Source organism: Mobula birostris, chromosome 1 (genome assembly GCF_030028105.1).
Source record: "Mobula birostris isolate sMobBir1 chromosome 1, sMobBir1.hap1, whole genome shotgun sequence".
NCBI classification, from domain to species: domain Eukaryota; kingdom Metazoa; phylum Chordata; class Chondrichthyes; order Myliobatiformes; family Myliobatidae; genus Mobula; species Mobula birostris.
The window spans coordinates 69,683,874-69,700,221 of NC_092370.1; the positions used below are offsets into that span (position 1 = coordinate 69,683,874).

A 16,348-nucleotide genomic window follows, 5' to 3' on the forward strand; every position below is an offset into this window, starting at 1 on the left:
CAGAGGTTGATAGCTTGATTTGTGAGGATGTGAATAGAAAAGGCGCAGAAAAATACGGTTAAAAAGGGAACTGAATCAGCCTGATAAAATAGTGGAGCAGTCTCGATAGACCAAATGGCCCAATTCTGCTCCCATGTCTTATATGGTCTTACTAAACTGGAAGGGATAACATGACCAATGGCATTTGTTTCAGAAAATGACGACGATAGCATCTCACTTTCAAGTCATTTATTAAAACAGCTATGGTACATTTTAAAATACTGACATCAATACAGTTGAAAAAATGCACTTCATAGTAAACAATAGTTTCAATTTTAATGCATAGTAATGCAATTGTTTCGACACAAATTTTTAGACACCTAGAGCAATGATACAATGGGGTCAGTTTGTGTTGAGGGGTGTAAAGAGGTAGGGAAGAAAGAAAAAACTTGCTTTTATACAACACCTTTCAGAATCTCACCACACGCCGAAGTTCTTTAGTCATTGAAGAACCTTTTGAAGGTTGTCCACTATTGTCATAAGTAAACCAAAACACTCAGTGTGTTACATAGAACTCCCAAACACAGCCACCTTATATTGTCTAGGATCACTTTTGGTTTATTGAGACCCTGGTTTATTCAAGGAGGACACCTCCAAGTACTAGATTTTCCAGCCTAGATTTATTTACTTATTTAAAGTATCTCTCTCTGGAGCAGAACTTCAATCCGGAGATGCTCATCGAGCACAAAGAACAAGTTACAACAGTAAGGGGAGTATTTAAACTGCCATTTGAGAGACATTATGGAATTGGAATCACTTTTTAGAATACATAATGCAATTTAAATTTCTATATGCTTTTTATTCTTGAGATTCCATACTGGCAATATGAATGTAAAGTTCATGAGTATCAGAACCTTGATGCAAGTTATTCACACAAAATTTTAAACAACTATGATGACACTTCTGCAAATTTATCAAGCAAATGTCTCCAGCTGATTACTGGAAAACTCTATATACTGCATACATTATATTTTCACTATTAAACATTATTGCCTTGCACCAATATACGAAGGTTTCAGCAAGCAGAATTCAAATTTTAAAACCTTAATACTTTTCCAACAAATATAAATGGTGGTTCAATTTACATACATCAAGTTGTCCATCATAGTGAGATTGCCACTCAAAAGTTAGATAACCTTTTGCATAAATTCAGCTTTGTTTATTGGGAGAAGTCACAGCTATAATTTACATTTGTTTACAATAAAAAACATGTAATCAATGTTTCAAATTTTAAGCTATATTGGTTCCATACCCGGTTCACTGATAGAGGCAATCAGGAAACTAGCTGAAAATATATTTCTTTATAGTGTGCTTTTTAAAAATTTAATACAATTAAACATTCTTTAGAGAGGGTGTATACCTCATTGATTAACTTACTGGTGATCTGGTTCAAATGTAAAATAATTTTTAAGAACATTTTGGAAAAGCATACGCTTGATACATGGTTTTCAAATTTACTTAACTGATGACATCTGCACCCCAAATTTACAAAGCATAAACAAATACATATATGTTTTACTCTCTTCTCTTATCACAATTCAGATCAGAATGACAGAAATCCAGGATGCCCAATAGAACAGGACTCAAATTATTTCTAAAATATATTTTCACACCTACACGGCACATTTTACTTCAGGCATTCACTACCACTGTTTAGTTTTGCCACACAATCCTGAGTAAATTTTGAAAAAAATCTGAATGGCTCAATAGCCAAATGTAATGTATATGTCAAATAAAAAGCAATTCATGTGCAGCTAATTGAACTAGAACAGCATGCTTATCAATTCCAGTACCCATTATGCATCCAAGTTATATTAAAAAGTACTAATGGCAGTTGTAACCTGAAAATATGTTTTAACATAAAAATATCATTACATTATGAACTGTAAATAAAGTGGTTATTAAATCACCACCAGGAGAAACAGACTGACACAGAGCAACAAAAAAACCTTTATTTGAAGTATCTGTTCAGAAAACTTGTAGCATCTGATATTTAATATGGCATTCATTAACACATCTGGTATTAAATTTGCCGTTTAAAGTAATGGTTCTGAAAATAAAATGAACCATTACTTGTATTTTGTCTCACATGGGATGCAAAATTAACATGAAATATTTCCCATCCTGTCAATAAAATCAAAACTTCAGATGTCACACGATATCTGAAAATCCATTTCAGGAAAATCATTGGCCAGTCAAATAATTAGCTCCTTATGGACAGGAATTGTTTTTTTTTATTTCACTGTCTACTTGTGTGAAGATTTCTTTTGTCAACAAGAATCTAGTTTTGATGCATTATTATTTCAACATCTAATTTCAAATTCTGGGTACAAGCAACCTTGCAGAAGTGGGCATGCCACAGAATTGGGAGACCTCTTTCATAACGAAGGGATTATACTTACAAGATATGGCGATTAATACATCAAAATTAACCCCTTACTACTAAAGTATTCACATAGTACAGTAACAAAAAGCTTTAGGAAATTAACATATACAATTTATTAGTTGTAGGCAAGCTTCAAAAGCATTCGCCTGCTCACAAACACACACTTTTGAAAATGCCTGGTACACCTTGAACCCATGCAAACTGGCATAAGTAAAAAAAAAAATACATTACCTTGTGATTGCATTTTTATTTTTATGCTTCGATGAACAGGAGCATGATCACGTGCATCATGTTCCCACTCCTATCTGGTTCAAATGGATAGCCATTAACAGATAAATATCTTTAGACTAATATGTTAACTACATTGTGCAGAATAATTTATTTAGAAAATAGTATATTAACCTAATTCAGTAATAACTGCTACAACAGTTGAATAACAATGTGAACTTGTATTTGGAGATCATTGCTGTTGCCACCCTTTAGAAATCTATAGTTATATATACAGTATTTTAATATGATACTAAAGTGCATGTTCCATGTACCATGGTCATTTGGGCTACTCCTCATTTAGAAAGCTGCAATTCAATATAGAAATAAATTTAAAGATGGAGATTACTTGGTCAGCAAAACAATGTGCAAAGTTTAACCAGTCTCAAGAAAGATACTTTGATTGCTTGATAGGGCTGAAGAGTGATGGGGGGGGATTATTGAGAGATGGGAGAAGGGAAGATACGCAGGGAATAGTTAGAGTAGTGGGCTACAGGAAAGTGGTAGAAGGGCAGCAAGTTCAAGAAATGTAGGGACCCAAGTAGCTAGGTGAAAGAGAGGAAGGATTGAGAGGGAGAAGATTAGAGAGCTGTGGACACAGAATGGAAGGAAATTCAGAGACAAAGGGCTCAAGGGATAGGTACAAAAGCAAGTGAGGAGTTGGCAATGGGCAAGGTCATCCTTGTGCAAGACTTTGAACACACACTGACAGGCACTTGTATACACTTTCACCTAATAATAGTGCTTATCATTCTTGCAAAAGAGCCCAGTCTAAGATTTTGGACCTTGTAACCCTAGATCAAGATCTCCAGTCTGTTGGTATGCAGTGACCATCCCACACTAAAATACCATAGTCAGGTAACCTTCACTCTCAAAAAATTCTTAGCATTATGGACAACATTACCAGTGATAATCCAAATGTTCCTCCTTTTTCCATGACCAAAGATATTTCATGTTTTACAATAATGTCACCAACTTGAGGTGAAACATAATGGGCAGGAAATAACCAGCTCAAAGCACAGCTTAAGGGCAAATGGAAAAGGGAGTACTATCTTCAACGGAATGGTTTTTGCTGTCAAGAACAATCTAGTCTGAGTGACTTCCCCCATAGGAAAAGTGACAGTTGCTTCTGGCCCCAGCACAAAACCAACATGCTATGGTCATCAGTGCATATGGTCCAAACCTAAAAACAACAGATAAGGCCAAGTACAACCCTGAAAGAAATGCAAGTTTCTGCTTCTAAGTAACTTCATGCTCTGAGGTGCAAAACGATAGCAGAGAATATTAATTCCAGAGGAATCCTCATCCTAAAAATCTTGAAGCATTATTTTGTTATAATCAGAATTTTCCAAGAAAAATAAGCACAAGACCTTATAGCAATACTCCTGATCCAGAGAGTGGTATTTGATAAATTATTTCACGGCCTGACTGAGAAACCATAAAGATAAATCTATAACAGAAATCATGAATTAGCAACAGGAGTCATCAGATGACATCATTAAATGTGCTGCATAATTTAAAAAGATCATGGCTAATCTGATGCAATTTGAACTATGCATTCCTTTCAACCCTTCCATTTTTGTTGCTTAGTAAATCTACTTCTACCTTAAAAAAATATTTAAAGGCACAGATTCCACTGCCCTTTGGGAAGAGTTCCAAACACATGATCCTCAGAAAATATTTCATCTACCCAACATTAAATGGGCAACTTCTTATTTTAAACAGATCTATATTCACTCACTGTGAAACATCCTCTTACATCTACATATTCTATCAAGGTTCCTCTCAATCGTCTAAATTCCAGCAAATGCAAACATGCTCTGTGTTGCTATTCCTCACAAAACAACCCATTCATTCCAGAGACGAGTGTAGAAAACTTTCTCTAAACTTCTAACACGTTAACATCCTTAAATGAGGAAACTATTAAAAATACAGCATTCCAATTGTGTTCTCACCAAGCTCCACATAACTAAAGCATACTTTTGCTTTCAATTCTCCCAGCCAAAGGTGATAAATTTGTTAGTTTTCCCAATTACTTGGAGTGTTTGCTTGGCAGGGAGATAGGAAGGTCAAAAGGAGAGAAATAAAGCTGGAAGGAAACTTTAGAATAGTAAGCAAATTATGCAGCAAAAACAAATTTGAGCAGCAGGGGAAGCTATAAAAGTAATAAAATTAAAGGTACAATATCTGAACACTTGGAGCTGTTGCAACTATATAACTGAATTAATGGCTTAAATAGAAATAAACATGCATATATGATCATTTTGCGTCAATGGAAGCTTGGCTGCAGAGTGACCAAAATTAGAAATTACATACTCAACATGTCTGTCATATAGAAGTGACAAGGCTAAAAGGTAAACGTGGTACAATTAAAAATGGAGAAGATCATCTCAGTGGTGAGAAAAGATCTTGGCTGACAGATCATGATGCAAGCTGAAATCAATTTGGGTCAAGTTAAGAAATAGGAAAACGTAGCTGTAATGATGAAATAGTAGCTGTAATATTGCGCATGTCGTAAATCAGGAAATTAGAGCTGCATGTGACAGGTAATGCAATGAGCATGGGAGATTTTATAACTAAAACACAAACGCAGCAAATCAGATTTGCTGTAATAAGGTGGAAGACAAATTCATGGAATTTGTAAGAGATACTTTTCTAGATCAGCATGTTGACAAACTAATCAGGAAAAGTTCATCTTAGATCTTGCCTTGCGGAATGAAAAACATTAATTGATAAAACTTGGTACTATAAGGGGTCTTGGAAAATAGTGATGATGATATGAAGGGTTGTCAGTAATTTTTAAAATAATCTATTTCAATACAAAACTAGGGATTAAACCTGAGCTAAGGCACCAATCAAGGAATGAGGAGAGTTGGTTCTGATTGATTGATTGAGAGAATATACTGAAATGCATGATTGTGGACAGGCAACAATTATCATTTCAAGATATAATGCACGAGTTGCAAAGAATGATAACTTGATTCATTCATCTATAAAGCAAAAGTCCTCTATCAACCTATCCTTCCTGCACTATTTTGCTCTCTGACAATAAAGTTTCGCTACGCTGGAAAAAAATGGATTATTCATCAGAGAGTCAGCTATCAGCAAAGGTAGACATGAATGACATAATACATCTTGGCCTTTAGTACATGAGCACAGCTTTTGGCCATCTGAGGAAGATCAAGATCTCAAATGTGGCAATAGGGTTAGTGTAACAGGCAGCAGTGATCCCTGCCTTCCTATATCTTTCTGAGCTGCAGCTTGAAGAGGCAGCATCCAACACTGCCTTCTTAAAATTCATCAAATATATTGGCAGAATAAGCAAACCAATGTCACAGTCCTCTCCCAGTCAACAACACCAGCATTGAGGGTCTGCTTACATTTGTGTTGTTTTAATGAACAGGCCATATTGTTCGCATGATCCAACACCAGATTCCAAAACAGAGACCTATGAGCTCTGCATATCAAAAGAAAACTAAACAAATTGAAGAGGAGTTTTAAGGATTTGAAAATGTAACAGCTTCACCAACTCTTGGAATCCCTGCCCACGGTCACTCAAAATGGAGAAAAAGCATTTGGAATAACATCAGGAACAGAGATGCCCAAGAAAAATGGTAGGAGTGCCTTACCTTCTAGTACCTCTTGCCCTACTCTCTGGCAGATTCTGTAGGTTGCACATTATCCTCAGAACCCACCAAAGAGGAATCAATCAAAATGGATAGCCTAAGATGATAATGTAGTGAAGTTAAATTCTATTGTTGTAATCTATGCATCATCTTACAGTTCATTTCACTCTCCAGATCTACGAACCATTTTTATTCTTTTCTCTTTGACACTCAGGCATCTGTGAGAGACCATGTTACTCGATACACTGCAATGCCAAGTGTACAAGATTGCAAAATATTGCACCTCCAAAACTACACCACTTTGCACAATTTTGGTTTGGAAAATGATTTCCAAGAACAACAGTCCAAGAGACCAGAGGCAAGTTTCCTTACCTCCCTGGTGAGAAAGCCAGTTGTTAAATCCTGTATCCTTACACAACACAAAAAAATGACTTAGCTGAACAGAATACAGGGTTCAGTTACCAAATGATTACTAATGTTAATTTTTTATCAAGATGATCTCTCACTTGTTTTTTTTCCAGCAACAACCATACTCCACCACAAATGGCTTTCATTAGTACCTTTCTATTTTAGGTATCAATACCATTCTTTTACTTTCTTCACTGTTAAAGCAGTTGTGTGAAGCCATACCTACTGAAGTATAACACTCAGGCATTAGCCTCTAACAACCTAAATTAGTACTGACAGGTTTCCAGTTCCATGTGTACAATTTTCATTCACACAATATTAATTCCTCCACTAGTCAGTACTGAAGTCCTCTTATTACAGAACGTCAAGCTGGTTCCATTTGGGTGACCACCTTTGATCAACGAAGTCTTCAGTTCCATCTGGCAGGCAAGAATGGCTGCATCCAATTCAGTGTGTGCCCTGTGCACAACATAAAACATCAATCCAACACTGATGCATATCTGTACCAAAAGAAAGCAAAAATCATCTGGATTAATGCATAATTTACAGTCTGTACTTCTATAGAAATTATATTTTAAAAACTTTCCATGCAATCAATTCAATATCAAAATGCACTCAGTGGCCACTTTATTAGGTGCACCTGCTCATTAATGCAAATACCTAATCAACAGATCATGTGGCAGCAATCAATACATAAAAGCATGCAGACATGGTTGAGAGACGCAGTTGTTGTTCAGACCAAACATCAGAATGGGGAAGAAATATGATCTAATTGACTGACCATGGAATTACTGTTGGCACTGTATTCAACTGCATAATAGTTATTTTCTTTGCAGCTTAACAATTAATTATCTGCTTGTATTTTGAGTAGTTCTTATATGCATTTAACAGTTGCACATGCCTCCTAGAGGTCATACTGTGTATATTCAGTTATTCAATGAGTCTCCTAGTGGTCACAGTATGTATATGCAAATGCAGAGTGTCCCCAATGGTTATATTGGTATGATTCTGGAAGCTACTCTTGGTATTCCATTATATGAATAGGGAGTATCTCATTGGCTAACTCTTATCTACATATTTGAATGGAATTTTCCTTATCTATTAAATATAAAAGAGCTGACTACGAGACCAGTGTCATCTTAGTCATTTAGATGTTTTCTAGTTCCCCTTGCAGACCTCTATCACTCTCCATTTCAACTTTCCTTTGTTCTATTAATCCTTAATAAGACAATCACGAAGTGACAGGTTTTGTGCCTCTTTCTAACCTCTGAAAAGAAGCTTGCAATAAAACATCAGAATCCAACAATAGTGCCAGACAGGGTTGTCTTGCCTCAGAAACTGCTGGTCTCCTTGGAGAATAGTGCAAAAAACAAAAAAAAAGCTATGTGTTACAACAGTGGTGTGCAGAAGAGTATCTCTGAATGCACAACACGTCAAACCTTGAAGTTGATGGGCTACAGCAGCAGAAGACCTCACTGGGTTCCACTCCTGTAGTATCAAATCATGGTGCTATAGTAGCATAGCAGTCAGCGTGATGCTATTACAGCTCGGGGCTTCAGAGATTAAAATTCAATCCCAGCATCCTATGTAAGGAGTTTGTACGTCATCTTCGTGAAGTGCGTAGATTTCCTCTGGGTGCTCCTGTTTTCCTCCTACAGTCCAAAGACATACCGGTTAGCATGTTAATTGGTAACTGTAGATTGTTCTGTGATTAGGCTGTGGTTAAAATAGGTGGGTAGCTGGTGGCATGGGTTGAAAGGCCTATTCCATGCTGCATCTCTAAATAAAAAAATAAAATCAGTGAAAACAGGCAATTTGCATTTAAGGCGTGCATAGTGAAAGACTTCAAAAACAAGAAACGAACCTCTACTGTGATGAAAAAGGTGCCTTTATGGGGTAAATTTTAAAGGAGAAGAAAATAACTAGAGTTTAGATGAAAGAGTCACAGAGCATGGAAACAAGCCACTCAGCTCAACTCATCCATACAAACCAACTAGTCCTATTGTCTTTACTTGGCACATATTCCTTCAAACTAAGGGTTCCCAAACATTTTTATGCATTGACCCCCACCATTAACTGAGGGGTCCATGGACCCTAGATTGGGAACCCTTGCTTTAAATCTTTCCTATGTATTTATCTGTCTAAATGTCTTTTAAATGCTCTAATTGTACTTGTCTCTGACAGCTCATTCCATTTACTGCCCACCTTCAGTATGGAAAAACTTGCCCCAATTGTTAAATGTTTCTCCTCCCACCTTAAATCCATGCTCTTGAACTTTAGACTTTCCTGCCTTGTGAAAGAGACTGACCACAACTTATCTAGCCCTGCATGATTTTATAAATCTCTATAAGGTGACCCCACCCTCAGTCTTCACTCCAGAAAAGGCAATCCCAGTTTCTTCTGATATCTCAAGCTCTCCAGCCCCAGCAACAGCAACAGCCGTATGTATCTTTTCTGCACCCTTTGCAGATTAATGACATCCTCCTTCTAGCTGGATGACTAGCAGTGCACATGATACCACAGTGTATCCTCACCAATGACTTGGAAAGTTGTAACATGTTGTCCTCTCGTACTCAGTGTTCTAACCAATGAAAGCAAGTGTGCCTTCTTCGCCATCCAATCTACACTCTCAAAAAACTATGTACTAGGACCTCAAGATCCCTCTGCTCTACAGCACTCTGCAGCACCCTGTCATTTACCGAGCAAGCACAGGCCAGGTTTAACTGGCCAAAATGCAAACTTTGCATTGTGTCAGAGTTAAGTTCCATCAGCCACTCCATTCTTTTGCCCAGTTTCCCCTGTTGAGCTATATCCCATTTTAATCTTAAATAACCTTCTACACCATTCACTATATTAACAATTTTGGTGCCATCCACAAATTTACTAACCATATCAACTACATTGTCATCTATATTAATGATCTGGATGACAGAGTGCTCTGTCAAAATTGTAACATGGGGTATATGAACAATAAATCTGTTGACTGTTCAGGTCTCCTGGAGTGGTCTCAGACTTCATCCTTGCTAGGTTAACCTTTGAGCTGGAGAGCAAACTGGAGACAATGGAAGAAGTGTCTGAATTGTTTATAATAGGCATCATTCTGAATACATCAAGTCAGGTACAGAATCAGCGTTACCAACGACCTATGGGAATACAAATGACAAAGTTTGAGAATCTAGTCACTGATACTATCCAATAGTACATTTCTAACTGGGAAAATGAAGACAAAATTCATTGATAAGATAACAAGTCTGTTGACAACATGACAGAGGCACCTGTTCAAAGGGTATTGAAAGAAAATATAAAATGAAAGATAAAGGGGTTTGAATAGAATAAGAGGTTCCCAAATAATATGTTACCTCCCTTATGCCAAAATCAGCTTACATGATTATTATGTTATGATCCAGCCGTGGTTAATGATGGAACAAGTAAATGCAAACAAAAGGCCCAGTTTGGAAAGTACCTGAACCCTCAGAGGGTAATAATCCCTGAATTACTACCCGATTCACATGCAAATTATCATAGGAATATACAAATAAGGGAGATAAACACATAGCTAAAGGGGCAAGGGTGGAAAGAGTGAATCCAATTTGGGGAATACTGCGACTGAATTGTAACTTCGGGACCAATTTCCACTTTAGAAGAGACCAGGGGTTAGCATACAGTAAAGACTAAAATAAGGAAAACTTCAAATTGGTATACAAGAGGAAGGGAAACGCTAAGGCAGGAAAGATAACTGCTCTTATTAAAGAAAAAAAAAGCGTATCCTTCAGAAATTGTGCCATGAACATTAAAGGTCAAAGGAAAACTAGGAGACTATGATTAGGGAAGATACTGTAAATTAAGAAACATTAGGGCTGAAGGGCAGGTTAAGGCACAAAGCATAAAAGACCTGCCATTTACAAAGAATTAAATGAATGAACTGCAGATGCAATTTTAAGTTAGGGTATAATGTGCTAGCCATTGCTATTACACTTCCAGAACCATGACCAAACATCTTTATAATATAATTTATTAAGTGGTATAAATAGTAAAGATCATCCTGTGTGGATGAGAGTGGGGATGTAGTAAGGAATGGCAACCTAACCATAGGATTTTGGCTTAGAATGCCATTCAAGAGTGGGGGGGGGGGGTTGGTGGAGAGAAGAGAAATGTAGTTGTAATTGGAAATAGTATAGTCAGGGAATAAGAAGAGCTCTCTGATTCCAGGATTAAAGGTTCCAACAGCTATGTTGCCTTTCTGATGCCCTGATTCTGGACATTTCATCTGGTCTGTCGAGGAAACTGGAATGGGAGAAAAAAGCCACAGTTGTCATGGTCCATGAAGGTACTAATGATATATGAAGAACAAGGAAGTTCTGTCAAAGGAATATAACCAGCTAGGAATTAAAAAGAACCAAAAAAGGTAATAATCTCTGGATTGCTACTTGAGCCACACACTAATTAAAATTAACATTCAGTCAACAAGACTAAAGAGGCAAACATGGGAGAAGGAGGTTTGAATTCATAGGACACTGGTTCTGCACATGAAGGAAGAGGAGCTGTTCCAGTGGGACAAGCTCCATCTAAAAATCACAACATGAGACCCATAACTAGGGCTGTAGACAGGGCTTTAAATTCAACACTGGTGAGGTGGGTTTAACAGCATGAAAAATTCAGGAGTTTAAGATAACACAACACAAGGGGTTATTAAAATTACCAGATTAAAAATGGAACAGAGTTTTGAAAGGGTTAGGAATCTCACTTCAGGCAACAAGGGAACAACTACTAGAGTGGAGAAGCACAAAAAGGACTGAAGATATTGTATTTCAATGCACGCAGTGTATGTAACAAATGAGTTTACAGCCTAGATCTAAATTGACGGGTATGATGTCATGGGCATCATAGGAGACATGGCCTAAAGAGGACCAGAGTTGGTAGCTAAGTATTCAATAGAAAAGACAGGCAAGTGGGTAAGGGGGAAAGAGGTGGCCCCGTTGGTAAAAAAAAAATTAAATTAAATGAATAGCAACGAGCGATACAAGATGAGAAGATGTAGAATCTTTGTGGGTTGAGCTGAGACACTGCAAAGGATCAGAGGGCAGAGCACCTGAATAAAGGCGCATCCCTTTAAAATTAAGATGAAGCGCAATTTCTTTAACCAAAGGGTGTTGAATCTGTGGAATATGCACAGAGGTCTTGGAGACCAAGTTACTGGATGTATTTAAAGCAGAGATAGATAGGTTCTTGATGAGTGGGGTGGGGGGGGGTAAGAAATTAAGGGTTACAGGGGAAAAGACAGAGAATGAAAGAAAAAAAATCAGTCATGGTTGAATGATGGAGCAGACTCAATGGCCTAATTCTGCTCCTACATCAAATCTAATATTCAATTTAGCAATAAATGTTAAACTAGATTTAGTTAAGGACAAGTACACATTTATTTAAAGGCAATCAAAGTACAAAGAATTTAATATTCTGTCAGGAAGGGAGAATAATGTAACAGTTAAGGATATAGGTAAGGTTGACATCAGCAAAATGAAAATAAACATTCTTTAATTAAATGGGTAAAATGACAATTTAGTGAACATTTATAAAATAAATTATACCAAATATACCAGCAAGAGAATAGGCCAAGATATAGGCTTATCAAAATAGTTTTGTTAGATAAAGTGATAAGTAAATTATATTTACTGGTCTGTGACCCTTCTACTAATTTAAAAACTGGATCTAATCAATTCAAGAAAAGCAAAAGGTGATAGAACCTTGGATGCCTTTCTGCAAACAGCAATTGTTACATGGTCAATTGTTAACTTTAATCTTGGACTGACAGATTTTTATAAGTAAATTATAAGAGATATGCAGATTTGTTTAGAAACAAAACAGCAAGATCAAATATCTAGTTTAAGAGGAATGCAGCAAGACAGATATAAACTCAGCTCAAGGACAAGGAACAAAGAACTTATTGTTATTAGGAGTCGGACCAAAAAGGGCTGAAAGGAGCAAATCCACTTATCAGCACTGGGGTTCAGTAATGTAATTAGGAGACTGAATACAGCTATAGACAGTAAACAATACTGGCATTTTTTTTAAAATATCCTACACAGTTAGGAAAGGAAGTATATAAATTGCAATAGTTTACAGTGAGTTGCACCTGAAAAAATATAGAATGGGAAAATGTGAGGAGGTATTGAAAATGTCTATGTCAGTGGTTCCTGAAGTGGGCAGTATCACCAATATGGGACTGGTAGGAGCTTCTAAGGGGTGGAGCGAATAAAGTAAAGAGACTGTGGGGTGCACTTACTAGCAAGAGGGGCAGCTGAGGGATTACTGCCTTAATTTAAGAAAAAAAAATACTTGTTATAACTATTTGATCATCAGTGCCTCATAATTGATTACAATTATCACCTAATCACCTGCTAACACACGGCTCTCTTAGACTTTGTTCAAAACGCATTATAGTTGTTGAAAAGAAGTGTGACATTTCTGTACTTGGCATATCATGAGAGACTGGGACAACAGGAATTGTGTTATTACTGGGCCTGGCCCATGCATTATTGCCATTCACTACTATAGTCCAACATTAGCTACTATGATTCCCAAACCCTAATCAGTGAAACAATTCCTGTGTATGGTACTCCATAGGGCAAAGTTCAGATTCTGTCCTTTTGAATGGTCTTGACACATTGCCTATGGCCCAACAGAGATATTGCTGCCCACTTCATGTACTTTCAGGCAGAGTCAGATTTTGCCTGAGCTATTATGATGTTATTACTTTCCCCTTTATTGATCAGAACTTGAGGACTTAAATGGTAGGCAACTGACCGTGGTCGTAAATCCGCAATAAAAATGGCAGAGGCAGACCAAATGAAACAAAAGTGTAGACATTATAGCATGGAATATCTGAAATATAGATTTATATCAGCACCCAGCAACCAACAATAGCCAATGTGTCTGTTGTGTGAAAGAGATTTTCAAATGAGGCAATGAAACCATCCAGGCTCCTTGAACATTTGAAGAGAATACTGATAAAGCAAACGAGAACTTTGGCTATTTTCAGTCACTTTTTGAAAACCTTTAGAAACAGAAAACACTTCAAAACATGTTTGCCATTACTTCCTAACAAAACAGTGATGGTTTGCGTGCTTCATACAACATGCTATTGCTCACGGTATCCAAGACATCTTCAAGGAGTGGTACTTCAGAGAAGTGACGTCTATTATTAAGGACCCCATCACCCAGGGAATGCCCTTTTCTCATAGTTACCGTCAGGAAGCCTAAAGGCACACACCCAGCGACTCAGGAACTGCTTCTTCCTCTGTGATTCGATTCCTATATGGACATTGAACCTATGAACACACTCACTTTTTAAAAAAAATATTATTTCTGTTTTTGTACTATTTTTAAATATACATATCGTTGCCTGCCCATCATCTCCCTCTGATGCTCCTCCCCTCTCCTTTTCTTTCTTCCATGGCCTTCAGTCTCTTTCACCAACTTCCCAGTTCTTTACTTCATCCCACCCTCTTCAGGTTTCACCTATCACCTTGTGTTTCTCTTTCCCCTACCCCCAACTTTTAAATCTACTCTTCAGCTTTTTTTCTGCAGTCCTGCTGAAGGTTCTTGGCCCAAAACATCAACTGTAGATGCTACCTGGACTGTTGAGTTCCTCCAGCATTTTGTCTGTGTTGCTTGAATTTCCAGCATCTGCAGATTTTCTCTTGTTTATACTTACTGTAATTGATTTACTGATTTATATTTTTTCTTCTATATTATAATGTATTGCATTTTTCTGCAGTTGCTAAGTTGACAAATTTCACGGAACATACCAGTGATAATAAACCCAATTCTGATTCATTGCCAAATCTGGAAAGCTCCAGTCAATTGGAGAACTGATTCTGCCAGCAGCAAAAGAAGGTTCTGAGTATGGCTTTGCACAAGCCACCAGATCAATAGGTGGATAGATGTAATATTTGAGAACGAGGAAGACACATTGTCCAACATACTTAGGTCAACAGAGTTTGCTCTGCAGTTGGAGGAGTTAAATTTGCCAGGCAACAAATCTTTGCTTCTTTGTTATGTTTGCTTCATAAAAGAAGAAAGCATGGATCCAGAGTTGTTATTTGCAAGGGGACTATAAACAGATAACAACCAGGAGTCAATATTTCTGGTTGTTGAGCAATTTTTCAAGAGGACATTCCACTCATCAATATTCTTGCTTTATACTTACCATTCACAGTGTCATTTGCAGACAACATCTTTTTGCAATAAACCTAAGTGATTGGGTGCATAAATCACTGAATACTGTTATCGCAGCGGTAAATAAAATCAAGTCCCATGTTCTCAATTCTTGACTATTTTGACAGCTTTGTATTGAGAATGATGAACAGTTTGACTGCTTGCTGTTGCATACAGAAGTTAGATGGTTCTCAAAAGGGAACTGCCCAAGAAACTTTTATATGCTTTTTGAAATTGGGATAAAATTCTTTGAAGACTTGAATGTTTCATTCTGTAATCAACTCAAGAATATTATTCATGACGTTGCTTATTTGTTGGAATTATTTGCAAAGTTAAATAAAATCAATCTTCAATTACAAAGAGATGATGTGAATCTCAACGTCAAATCAGTCGTCTACAAATTTCTGTCCAAATTGACCTTATTCAAGTGCAACACTGGTCTCAGGGAGGCTCAGACATTGTAAAGTTTACAACTTCCAAGCCTCCAAGTTGAAAGAGTGAGAAAGAAAGAATGCCAGATGGCAAATTTCAAGTATACTGTGCCCGCCTGGGTGAGCTGCATAAAGACAAATCAGAGATTTCAGGGTCTTCTCTCACTCCTAATTCCAGATTTGGTAGTAAATCAATTTCTGAACACTTGCAATGAGGAATTAACAGGAAATTCGGAGGAAGAACCGATCTCACAACAAAATGACTGAGCTGAAGATGACATTCCAAAAAATCACATCATGACTTTTTGTTGCAGAATGAAATCTCTAAATGCCATCCTGCCCTATAGAAAAAGGTCAAGATGTTCTTTATTGCCTTTCAAACATCATACTTAGTGGAGCATCATTGCTTCAGTGTGGTCACCCAACTTCTTTCAAAGCATCAAAACAGAGACTGTAAATTACTAAACATAGGATTACAGCTTCCTTGAGTGACATTCTGCCTGACGTTGAGAAGCTGCTATTGCTGCACCAAGTCCATCCATCTCACTGAAAGGTGAAAATGCAATTAAATAATGAATAGTTGGACTACTAATGTATGCTCTAAAATTGTCGATGAAAATTGTTTTTACTGTAATTTGCAGCTATTTTCTTTCACCATGCACAAGTCAAAATTCTTTATAGTTTTTTTGTGTAATTGATAGAAAGGGAGAGGGAGACGCTGGGGATGTGGTCTGGGAGCTGGGTAATCGGTAGGATCATGAAGTTATATATTAGTTAAGAATATCAGAAATATTTAAGCACCACTCGATAATGTCATTTCTCAATAACTTGAATTCTCTCCTCAAAACTCCCCATCTCTCCTCCTTTGAAAGTCTTTTCTGCAAGTCTCTGGGGTATGTTACCTTTGTGTTGTAATATCTCCTTGCATTTCAACTTTTGTATATTATTCCTCCAAAACCACATCTCTGCTGCTTCAA

At 37.1% G+C, this 16,348-nt stretch overlaps 1 protein-coding gene across 1 annotated transcript in view; it reads right to left on the reverse strand.

Annotated features, from left to right (window-relative positions):
- Nucleotides 1-228: 228 nt before the first annotated feature.
- tmem64 (transmembrane protein 64) overlaps nt 229-16,348 on the reverse strand; it is a 70,631-nt gene continuing 54,511 nt past the window's right edge. Inside the window, exon 3 of the mRNA XM_072256802.1 lies at nt 229-7,226. Within this exon, the coding sequence (XP_072112903.1) occupies nt 7,035-7,226 (192 nt within the window). The 3' untranslated portion in view covers nt 229-7,034. The remainder of the gene's footprint in view (nt 7,227-16,348) is intronic.